The sequence below is a fragment of the Lynx rufus genome, unplaced genomic scaffold (genome assembly GCF_022079265.1).
Source record: "Lynx rufus isolate CCGP_SWC_20201006 ecotype Redwood Valley unplaced genomic scaffold, mLynRuf1.p SCAF_1, whole genome shotgun sequence".
Classification (NCBI taxonomy): Eukaryota; Metazoa; Chordata; class Mammalia; order Carnivora; family Felidae; genus Lynx; species Lynx rufus.
The window spans coordinates 114597751-114610054 of NW_025814823.1; the positions used below are offsets into that span (position 1 = coordinate 114597751).

Here is a 12304-nt window from a genome sequence, read left to right on the forward strand (position 1 = left end):
GTGAGATCATGACCTGAGCCAAAATCAAGAGTCAGATGCTTAACCGACTAAGCCACATAGATGCCCCTAGGATTGGAAATTCTTATAAGCTTTTTAGTAATATTAAGGTTAAAATATACACACTTTTGATCCAACCTTCACTGCTAGGAATGGATCACATGGATGATAGTTGAATAAACATGAAAAAATAAATGTACACATACAAAGATGTTTCCTGAAACTATTTTTATATTAATAAATAGTGGCCACAACTTATACAATAGAAAATGGTTAAATAAAAATAAAAATGGTACATCTATGAAATAAAATACTGAATAGCCATCAAAAGTAATATAAATCTTCATGTACTAAATAAAAAAATGAGAAAGCTTACTGTTAATATTTTTATTTTATTTATTTTTTTTTTTTTAATTTTTTAACGTTTATTTATTTTTGAGACAGAGAGAGACAGAGCATGAATGGGGGAGGGTCAGAGAGAGGGAGACACAGAATCCGAAGCAGGCTCCAGGCTCTGAGCCATCAGCCCAGAGCCCGATGCGGGGCTCGAACTCACAGACCGCAAGATCGTGACCTGAGTTGAAGTCGGACGCTTAACCGACTGAGCCACCCAGGCGCCCCGCTTTTTTTTTTTTTTTTTTTGTTAATATTTTTAAAAAGGAAAAGTTACAGAGCAGTGTGTATAATGATACAGTTTTTGCAAGCAAGTTATACATACGCATGCACCCACACACACATTTTTAGCATTCACATGTATTCACATAGAAAAACATTCTGGAGTCATGCTCACCAAATAATCTAGGGGGTGGGATTACACTGTGCTTTTACATTCTATAGTATATATTTTGTTATCTTTGACACTTTTAAATGTTTATTTATTTTTCAGAGAGAGAGAGTGCAAGCGGAGGAGGGGCAGAGAGAGAGGGAGATAGAGGATCCGAAGTGGGCTCTGTGCTGACAGCAGAGTGCCCGATTTGGGGCTCAAACCCACAAACTGGAAGCTCATGACCTGAGCCATAGTCGGATGCTTGACCAACCGAGCTACCCAGGCACCCCTCTTTGACACTTTTAATTGTTATTTTTTACATCTGTATTACTTACAGTAAAAATAAATCTTAAAAGAAAAAAAGTAGTGACTCTTACCAATTACACAGCATGTTTCCACACGGTATTTATCAATCTCACAGAGGTTGTGAGCCAGGTAACTCAACTCTGATTTCATGCTCTAGAAGAAAACGGAAAGACAATCTAAGCATGAGTTAAGGAACCCCCTAGCTAATGCAACTTGTGACAATCCAACCCAAGAGATTAAAGCACAAAAGAGCTTGATCAATTCTAAGCAAAGGAAGCAGCTCACCCTGACATAAAGAAGGTTGGAGAATGTGTCCATATTTTCAATCCTGTATGGGTCTTGTTTCCTTAGTTCATTAAAAATAGAGAGGGCTTTGTCAATATCTGCAGGAAAAAAGGTAAGAAAGTTTAGAAAACAACATAGTGCTACATTCAGGATTTGATGGTATTTCATTGTCCTTATTCACTCACCTCTGATATTGTGATAGGCAACTGCAATTTGGGAAACAATATATGAGCTCTTAGAGAAGCCCACATCAATGAGATTCTGATACTTTTGCAGGGCCTCCTCTATCAACTGCAACTCTGTGTATATATGAGCCAGAAAAAACTCTTTCATCCAGGTGTCTGGCAAAGACAGGAACTTCAGCTGCCAGCAGGAGAGAGAGGGACACACTTAATATACTTTGACCTCTCTCTCAAATGAACATCAAGGAACTGTCTTTTTGTCTAAAGAAATTTATCACCAAAACTTTAGGAGAGCACATAACAAACAGAGGGCAGTTCAATTAAGTGAACAGGACTTACAAGCACAATAGGGAGGAATGACCAAATTAAGGAAGACTTCAAGGAAAAGCCTAGTATTTCAGGTGAGTCTTATAGGATAGGTAGAACTTGAAAAGAAAAAAAGAGAGAGAAAGAAGAAAAAAACACTCTAGGCAGGGCAACAACATCAATAGAGGCAAAACAATCCTGAGTGTGAGTGAATAGGATGAGGAAACTAGCTTAGTTTGAGAGGAGGCTATGTGTTCAAAAATAGTGAAAAAAATAAGACTGAATGGATAGGGCAGGTCCTATGGCAAAACAGGAAGTGGGATCCAATAGGAAACCACTGAAATTTTTGGCAAGAGAACGACACAATGACATGGGTATTTTAAGAGTAAGTGTGAAAACAGTATGCACGATAGCATAGGAATGGGAGTGTACAAATGGAAAAACTAGGTAGAAAAGTAACTATTACTTATAAGTAATCCAAATCTGAGATGAAAACCAAGATGGCAAAGAAAACCAAAAGAGATGCATGCAAGAAGGAGACCATGGCAATGTCTGGTGACTGACTAGATAAAAGGAGACAAGAGAAAGAGAAGAACAAATCTAGTGATGAGGCATCAAGACTGGGTATCTTGAGAAATAGTGATGGTATCAAGGGAGTCTATCAAGCTGGGAGGAAGAAAGAATTTGGTAGGCAAGATCAGAAACTTGGTTTTGCATATTTTGAGTTCAGAGAAAAAACAAACTTTTAATGAAAGTCTATTAGGCAGTTAGAGATAATAAATAGGAGTAAGTCAAGATAAGACTTCAGACCCAGATTTAGTAGCACGTATCATTATTGGGGGAAGTCGACCAGCCTTCAGTTCTTTAGAGCCAACAAAAGCAAGTGTATTATCAATTCCGTTAACTACTGCAGAATGGCAAAATAAACTCTATAGACAATGTCCTATAATAACAATTAATAAAATGATTGCAGTTTATAAAGCAATTTCATATACTTTAATTCATTAAATAACAAATTTCTAAATCTCTACAAAGTCCTAGGACAGCTCAGCGGAGACCTTAAAAATGTTTTTAATACAATCCTTGATATCAGAGAAACCTTTCCTATGGCATCTTTGGAATGAGGAAAAAAAAGTATAATAGCATTTAGTCTATAAAGCAAGTCACATTAAAATGTGAATGTGAATCATGAAATAATGAAAAGATATTCTAACATAACTAGACACATATCCAACAGCAACCACCAAACAAGAGCCAGACATGAGTCTTTCAAACAAAGACCGAAATTCCAGCAATGAAAGAGACTAAAGAAGCAAAGATGTAACTACAAAGGTTTAGCAAACCTCTCTCTTCCCAGCCCATTACAGAATTACATTAAGACTTGGAGCGGAGGGTCTTTCACATAGCTCCTCTCAATTTACCATCTCTTTGTCCGTAATTAAATTACAGAGTTCTAGCCAGGCTCCCCAGTGCAAAGGCAAAACATGAGTAGCCTCCACAAACACATCAATAGCCTCTTTCACCAGGTCCAGTTTTCGAAGCACCACACCATATCTAGGAAAGAGACAATCACAGAAGTTAATGTTCCATAACACATCCCTCCCACTCTGGAGAAAATGTTATAGAAGGATTGAAATTACTCTACCACTTACAGATAAAGGCCAAATCCATCAAGTTCCCGAGCCTGGTGTTTTTTGCTAAGTTCCACTCTCAATTCTCTAAGTGCCTCATTTTTAACTTGTCCTTTCTCCAGGGGACCTAGGAAAGGAACCAAATCTCAGATCTAAGGAAAGACTGCCAATCTTCATTTCACGGACCTAGACATTCCCCTTGACATCAACCAAAGTTACACCTGGAACTTCCAGCAAATACTCAGAAGTGGCCAACAATACCTTACACAATCCACTTTATTCCAGAAATTACCACTGATAACTGGTCTACAGTCATATTTTGCTAGGCCCACAAAGGTTTTTAAAACTTTAAAATAATAATCAGTGTTTAAAAAGCAGAAGTCTCAACTAAAAAGCTGAATTTCCAGTTTCAGTTCCCAAAGAATGAGGTAGGGCCAAGGGAAGAAAGCCTTGACTACACTAGGCCCACATTTCCTCAAGGGAGCTGTCAGCAGGGCTGGGTAACAAGCAGGTTACAAGTTACCAAGTTGTGCTCCCCAATTTGCAACAGTCCTCCTAAGTCTACTTCACACCTTTATATTACCTGCCTGGCTCATATAGGCATTTATTATGCAACCCCTGCTTTCATCCAAAAGGTAAGACAAAGAGATCCATACCTAGACTATCAACTGTTTCATCATCCTTCTTCTTTTCTCCAGACTGTAAGAGAAAATCAACAAATTGGTCTTTTCTCACTTTATTTTGAAACTCATTCTAAAACTAGCAGTCTGGTGGCGCCTGGGTGGCTCAGTCAGTTAAGCAACTGACTTCGGCTCAGGTCAAGATCTTGCCGTTTGTGGGTTCGGGCCCTGTGTTGGGCTCTGTGCTGACAGCTCAGAGCCTGGAGCCTGCTTCAGATTCTGTGTCTCCCTCTCTCTCTGTTTTTCCCCTGCTCATTCTCTGTCTCTCAAAAATAAATAAAAACATTAAAAAAATTAAAATAAAATAAATTAAAATAAAATAAAACAAAACAAAACAAAATAAAATAAAAATAAAACTAGGAGTCTGATTCTAGCTAAAGGGTCCAAGTCCAACCAAAATGTCAACTACTACTGGTCACTACTTTTAAACAATAATTCAGGGGCTCCCACTGTCCAAATCTGGAATAATTTGAGCACTGACATAATTTATAAGTACAGTAATAAATTACAAACAATTACAAATATAAGAATCCTTGAATTCATACTGATGGTAAATAAATGGGGATGGTGAGGGAAAACTCTTGCATAGAGTAGAATGCCAAGTGGCTAGTAGCAAATGTGGAGAGAATACTGGAGTGGAAAATCATTATTTTGCAATATCATAGTAAAGAATACTTCAGGCAAGAATTAACAATGGATTTCTTGACTAATGAATATATATTAATGTTTATTTATTTTTGAGAGAGAGACAGAGTGCAAGCAGGAGAGGGGCAGAGAAAGACACAGACATAGAACCTGAAGCAGGCTCCAGGCTCTGTGCTATCAGCACAGAGCCAGACATGGGGCTCGAATCATGAATGGTGAGATCGTGACCTGAGCCGAAGTCTGATACCCAATTGACTGAGCCACCCAGGTGCTGCTTGACTAATGAATATTTAGGTTATTGACATTTTATGGCTATTACAAAAAATACTTTAATAAATAGCCCTGTTCATATATCATTGTGCACATATTGAACCCCGTGTTGGGCTTGCATTGGGATTCTCTCTCTCCTCTCTCTGCTCCTCTCCTGCTTATGCTCTCTCTCAAAATAAATTTTTAAAAATTAAAAAATTTAAGGGGTGCCTGTATAGCACAGTAGGTTGAGCATCCAGCTTTGGCTCAGGTCATGAACTGGCAGTGTGTGGGTTCGAGCCCTGCGTCGGGCTCTGGGCTGACAGCTCAAAGCCTGGAGCCTGCTTCCGATTCAGTGCTTCTCTCTTTCTCTGTTGCTCTTTCTCTCAAAAATAAATAAGATTTAAAATTAAAAAAAAAAAATTTTTTTAATGCTTATTATTTTTGAAAGACAGAGACAGAATGCAAGCAGGGGAGGAGCAGAGAGAGAGGGAGACACAGAATTTGAAGCAGGCTCCAGGCTCCGAGCTGTCAGCAGAGAGCCTGACATGAGGCTCAAACCCAACAGGCCTCAAGATCATGACCTGAGCTGAAGTTGGCAGCTTAAGCAACTGAGCCACCCAGGTGCCCCAAAGTTTTTTAAAAATTAAAAAAAGAATTAATAAATAAAAAAATAAAAATAGGGAACTTAGTGCCTATTTTATCAGTAATGAATATTATCAATTTTTTTAAGGATTTTATTTTTTTAAGTAATCTCTACACCCAATGTGGGTGGGGCTCAAACTCACAACCCTGAGATCAAGAGTCACATGCTCCACCAACTGAGCCAGCCATGGACTCCTATCAATATTTTTAATATTTTCCGGGCGCCTGGGTGGCTCAGTCGGTTGAACGTCCGACTCTGGCTCAGGTCATGATCTCGCGGTTTGTGAGTTTGAGCCCCACATCGGGCTCTATGCTGACAGCTTCGAGCCTAGAGCCTGCTTCAGATTCTGTGTCTCCGTCTCTCTCTGCCCCTCCCCCCCCACTTGTGCTGTCTCTCTATCAAAAATAAATAAAATGTAATAAAAAATATTTTTAATATTTTCTTCTATATTGCCACTTTTTAACTTTATGACATCCTCTTTATTACTGTTAAGTATTTATAAAGTATATTTAGCAAGTAGACTACTGTTCAACTATTTAAAAGATTAAACTTTTCCCCCTTCGTTCTACATATGGATGCCTCATGGAAGGCAGATGACATCTTAAAATGGCCCTCACCAGATATCTAGAATACATGTATAGAAAATAGGCTTTTTTGCTATTGCAGCCATGCAGGAAATGTGCTGCCCGATCATACTCTTTAACATCAAAGTAGGCTTTGGCCAGGGTATAAGCGTCCATATCCTGGGCATCCTCCTAGAAGAGAGACAAGTTTTTATAAGTGGTTGGGAACAAGACAACAAAAATTCAAATTCAAGAAGCATATTCATTAATTTCAAGATGTAAGAAAAAGTATTTTCTTCCTCCCCCAAACCTAGCATATACGTGTGTGTAGATATGTATACATATTTACATATACATAGAAATGTAAATTACTTTTGTATATTTGTCTTATTACACACTAAGGTCATTGAACTTAAAAAGTTGGGAAAAACTAAAAATTTTAAAAACTGAACCAAGACACTCAGAAAGTTGTACTAGTTCTTTAAATGAGGTGCGAAGTTGCATAGGCTTTAGTGTTAGGGAACTGGATTCAAATTCTGATTCCTTGATTTCCTGGTTTCATGACATTAGTAGGGAAGTTACTTAGTTTCTCTGAGAACTCATTTTTTCATGGGTAAAATGGAGCAAATAATACACATTTGATGAGGAAAAAGTGGAAAAGTCATGGAAAATGTCTAGCATTAATATCTGACATTTGCTTCCTTTTCCAGGCTTTCAAAAATGTACAGAAATGCAACATACTGTGCAATTACTTTTATTTTTTATACTTCAAAAAAGTTTTGACATGTTAGTATTGCAAAAAGTATAGAACACAGTCTTAATTCTGTATATAAATGAAATGATGCACATTTAAGTTAATAAAGCATACAATCTCCCAAATTCTAGGGGTAAGTCGACTAAATCTTCATTTGCTACATTTTCCTCATCCTTCTTGGCCCAAATATTACTTGAACAAAACTGGAACCAAAACATGTTCAGTGTTTTCTTCACTGAATTAATAAATCCTAAATGTATCCATTCAACTTAGGAGTCTAGTGGCCTTTTTCACATGTCTTCATCAATTCCTTATTTCTTCACCCACCTCCTCTCACATGCATTATACCTTCTGACGTCAGAAACCTTCACTATTTTTAAGAGTGTGTGTGTGGGAATGCAAGCTGGTGCAGCCACTCTGGAAAACAATATGGAGGTTCCTCAAAAAACTAAAATAGAACTACCCTACGACTCAGCAATTGCACTACTAGGCATTTATCCACGGGATACAGGTGTGCTGTTTCAAATGGACACGTGCACCCCCTGTGTTTATAGCAGCACGATCAACAATAGCCAAAGTATGGAAAGAGCCCAAATGTCTATCGATGGATGAATGGATAAAGAAGATGTGGTATATATGTACAGTGGAGTATTACTCGGCAATCAAAAAGAATGAAATCTTGCCATTTGCCACTAGGTGGATGGAATTGGAGGGCATTATGCTAAGTGAAATTAGAGAAAGACAAAAATCATATGACTTCACTCATATGAGGACTTTAAGAGATAAAACAGATGAACATAAGGGAAGGGAAACAAAAATAATATAAAAACAGGGAGGGGGACAAAACAGAAGAGACTCATAAATATGGAGAACAAACTGTGGGTTACTGGAGGGGTTGTGGGAGGGGGGATGGGCTAAATGGGTAAAGGGCACTAAGGAATCTACTCTTGAAATCATTGCTATATATAGCACTATATGCTAACTAATTTGGATGTAAATTTTAAAAAATAAAAAATTAAATTAAAAAAAAGTGTGTGGAGGGGAGGGGAATCAAGAAATGGCATCTTTAGGAGAAACAAAATGGATTGTGACAATTATTCAAACCACACAGACTATGTAAAAATACCTTCTGTAGATCAAACATAAAATATATTCCTATCTTATATAATTCTAGCAATATCCACTTAAGGTAGATACTATTATTATCCGCATTTCACAGATGAAAGTTGCCAAAAGTCCCCAGTGTAGCTGAGATTTGAACCCAGAGCTATCTCAATCCAAAACCAGTTTTACATTGTTGTTAAAACCTTTGATTCTTCTCATCGTTAAGAACATTGTCTAGGCTAGGCTATCAAACTTAAAAGGCTGAAATCTTAAGCAAGGGTTGTTTACTAATTCTCTCCAGCTTAAGTAAAGCACCACCAAATCTTTACAAAGATCAACAAAACCACACAGATAAAAATCGCTGAAAACATCCAGCTCTTTAAAAGCTTTAATTCTCTATACAAACATTCCTGCTAAGCAGGACGGGATACACCATAACCCTTCGGGTTGGTGGGGAGCGCTCACAGTGATGGAAGAGCTTACCTCTGTAATAGGCGGCGGCGGCTGCAGCTCGGCCAGAGGCAAGGCAGGGAGCGAGAAGGCCAACTCCGCGGACCTGGAACACCCAAACTGAATTAATTCCAACAAGCCCCAAAGGCCAAGGATCCAAACCCAGTCTCTTCCGACCCTGACGTCTCACCATTTACTACTGTGCAGTAGACCCCGCTCCCGGGTAAGGCCCGCGATGAGTAGTAGCTGCTTCTTTATTTCTCGCAAATTTGAGAAATCGCTGCTCGATGACAGGACCGGCATCACCGGAGCAGCCATAGGGACTACAGAGGGACTCGCAGCCATTTTCCTGACTCGCCACTCCAACCAATCACCAGCGATAATACTAGCGGTCCGTCTGCGCCAAAAAAGCCTGCCAGTTATTGGTGGCCTTCTTCTCCAGAAAATCCAATCAGAAATGTTACTTCTCTTAACGTCACCAAAAGGCCGGGAAAGAAGACACAATCCCATCCCCGATTGGTCAAGAGCTACTAGGGCGGGAAATTTAGAACTAGAAGGGATAGAGGGAGGAAAAAAAAAAAGCGGGGCAAAGAGCTAGTGACTGGAATAGGTGGATTGGGAAGCTGGGGCTGGGAGTACGAGCAAGAAAGGGCGCAGAAGGGAAAGTGCCCTGAATCCTAGGGGTAATGTGGTTGGAAGGCAGAGTGTAGTTTGTCAGCAGATTCTGTGCCGCTGGACAACGAAATGGTGTATGTGTCTAGCAAGGATGCCTGCTATCCTCTGGATTTTTTTCTTACTTAGGAAGATGTATGGCCACAGGTGGAGATTCCTTCCTTCCTCATTTTCCATCCCATGGCGGGGGGCGGGGGGAGGATAGTTAGCATTTATTGGGGATTTATCCTGTAACAGGTTATGTACTTTTACAGATATAATCTGGTTTGACCTTTAAAACAGCTCTGTGATATTCGTATCATCCCAATTTTACAGGTAAAATGAAACCTCAGGGAGTTTCTATCACTCTTCCAAGGAAGGAGTCTAGATTATGAGCCAAATCTAACCCTAACGTTCTTAAACATTACATGGACATTTTCAACGTTTTTTGTTTTTAACTCTTTCATATTAATAAATACTTTTACCAGCTTGAGAATTTTTCGAATCGTTTCTCATTCCTTGGCTGTTATATAGAACTACTTTTAGGTAAAGCATGTTGTTTTAAATTAATACATATTTTTAAAATTGTATTATAGAGGCGCCTCGATGGCTCAGTTGGTTAAGCGCCAGAGTTGGGCTTGGGGTGGTGATCTCCCTGCTCCTGGGTTAGAGCCCCATGTTTGGCTCTCTGCTGTTAGTGCGGAGCCTGCTTGGGATCCTCTGTTCCTCTCCTTCTGCCCTTACCCTGCTCATGTTTTCTATCTCTTTCTCTCTCTCTCAAAAATAAAAACATTAAAAAAAAATTTTAATTGTATTATAGAGTCAACTTTATTGCACCATGATATACAATATATTGGCAGAATTCTACTTTTTTCTTGTTACACAAATGATGCACACTTTATACTTGTTTTAAATTTATAATAAGAAAAAGAATTTAATATAAATTCTTTTATATAAATATAAAATATGTATAGAATATAAATAAAATAAAATATAAACATAAATTATGTAAATAAATAATAAATAAATAAATATAAATAAGAATATAAAAAGAATTTATAATAAGAAAAAAAGCATGATTTGTTAGCAAATACAAAAATTACATTATATCATACCCGTGTTATATATATTGAATATAAATTGAATATATACTGACTTATAGGATGAAATGTAATTGTTTATGGATTTATAGGTAGTCAAATAATACTTTTATGACTTGTTTAGAATTCTTAACTTTTCCCCTTAAAATATCACATTTTTTACAATTGTATTTGATTTTATAATTTTTATGTCTTGTTTTTAATTTTTTTAATTCTTAAATATTATTTTAAATTTTTAAATGTTTATTCATTTTTTTGAGAGAGAGAGAGACACACAGAGCATGAGTGGGGGAGGGAGAGAAGGAGGGAGACACAGAATCCGAAGGAGGCTCCAGGCTCTGAGTTGTCAGCACATGAGATCATGACTCAAGCCGAAGTCAGACACTTAACCAACTGAGCCACCCAAGTGCCCCCATTTTTTGTTTTCATTTTCGAGAGAGAGAGAGAGAGAGAGAATCCCAAGCAAGTTCCACACTCAGCACAGATTCCAATGCGGGGCTCAATCCCAAGACCCTGGAATAATGACCTGAGCTGAAAACAAGACTCAGACGCTGAACCAAGTGAGCCATCCAGATTTCCCTATGTCTTGCTTTTAAATAATAAGAAAACAGAGAAGTTTGGGGGGGGGGCACCTGAGTGGTTCAGTTGGTTGAGTGTCAGCCTCTTGATATCAGCTCGGATGATGATCTTTTAGACACAGGATGGAGCCCTGCATCAGGTTTCATCAGGTTTCTCGCTGGGTTTCTCCCTGCCCCCTGCCTCAAAAATGAATAAACATTAAAAAAAAAAAAAAAAGAAAAGAAAAAAGATTTCAAGATGCCTTTGGCAAGCACTTCTCCACAAACAACACATTTTGGGTGTAACCAGTCTCTTGTCCCAATGAAAAGCTAAATTGGATAGAAGTGTCATGCATTTTTTTCAATTTGAGAGAGAGAGAGAGAGCATGAAGGAGAGGAGGGACAGAGGGAGGGAGAAGGAGGGAAAGGGAGAAGGAAAGAGAGAGAAAGAGAGAGAATCCCAAGTAGGCTCCATGCTCAGCATGGAGCCCAACTCGGAGCTCCATCCCAAGACTCTGGGATCATGACTCATGACCTGGCCAAAATCAAGAGTCAGACGCTCAACCAACTGAGCCACCCAGTCACCCCAATTTTTTTTTTTACAATATTTAAAACCAGAGTCATTCTAGTTGTATCATTACTTTGTATTGTTTTTTAATGTAATATTATATAATATTTATTCCTCTACCATCCCTCCTCCCCAATCCTTCCTATGACATAGACTTTGTAGCTTTCTATTTTATAATGCATTTTTTCTATTACAAAAACAATGTATGGTTGGTGCGCCTGGGTGGCTCAGTCAGTTAAGCATCTGACTTTGGCTCAGATCATGATCTCACGATTTGTGGCTTAGAGCCCCATGTTGGGCTCTGTGCTGACAGCTCAGAGCCTGGAGCCTGCCTCAGATTCTGTGTCTCCCTCACTCTCTGCCTCTCCCCTGCTTACACTCTTTCTCTCTCTCAAAAATAACATATCTTCAATGTAGAAAACTTGAAGAATACAATAATCATGAAGAATAATAAATATACTACTACATACCTATATTAGAATGACCAAAATCCAGAACACTGACAACACCAAATGCTGGCAAGGATGTGGAACAATAAGAATTCTCATTCATTGCTGCTAGGCATGTGAAATGTAAAAATACTGTGGAAGACAGTATGGCAGTTTCTTACAAAACTTTACATGTAATATACAATCCAGAGCAATCATGCAACCAAGGGAGTGGAAAACTTATATTACACAAAAACTTGTTTATAGCAGTTTTATTCAAAATTTCCACAACTTGACAACAATCAAGATGTCCTTTGGTAGGTGAATGGATGAATAAACTGGTACATCCAAAAAATGGAATGCTATTCAGCACTAAAAAGAAATGAGGTATCTGGGGAGCCTGGTGGCTCGGTTGATGAAGTGTCCCACTCTTGAT

At 38.4% G+C, this 12304-nt stretch overlaps 1 protein-coding gene across 1 annotated transcript in view; it reads right to left on the bottom strand.

Annotated features, from left to right (window-relative positions):
• Nucleotides 1-8909, bottom strand: part of CDC23 (cell division cycle 23) — an 18893-nt gene extending 9984 nt beyond the window's left edge. Inside the window, exons 1-9 of the mRNA XM_047085257.1 lie at nt 8755-8909; nt 8598-8670; nt 6311-6448; nt 4130-4172; nt 3495-3600; nt 3264-3396; nt 1540-1717; nt 1355-1452; nt 1141-1222 (exon numbers count right to left, since the gene is read on the bottom strand). Of these exons, the coding sequence (XP_046941213.1) occupies nt 1141-1222; nt 1355-1452; nt 1540-1717; nt 3264-3396; nt 3495-3600; nt 4130-4172; nt 6311-6448; nt 8598-8670; nt 8755-8909 (1006 nt within the window). The remainder of the gene's footprint in view (nt 1-1140; nt 1223-1354; nt 1453-1539; nt 1718-3263; nt 3397-3494; nt 3601-4129; nt 4173-6310; nt 6449-8597; nt 8671-8754) is intronic.
• Nucleotides 8910-12304: the final 3395 nt, after the last annotated feature.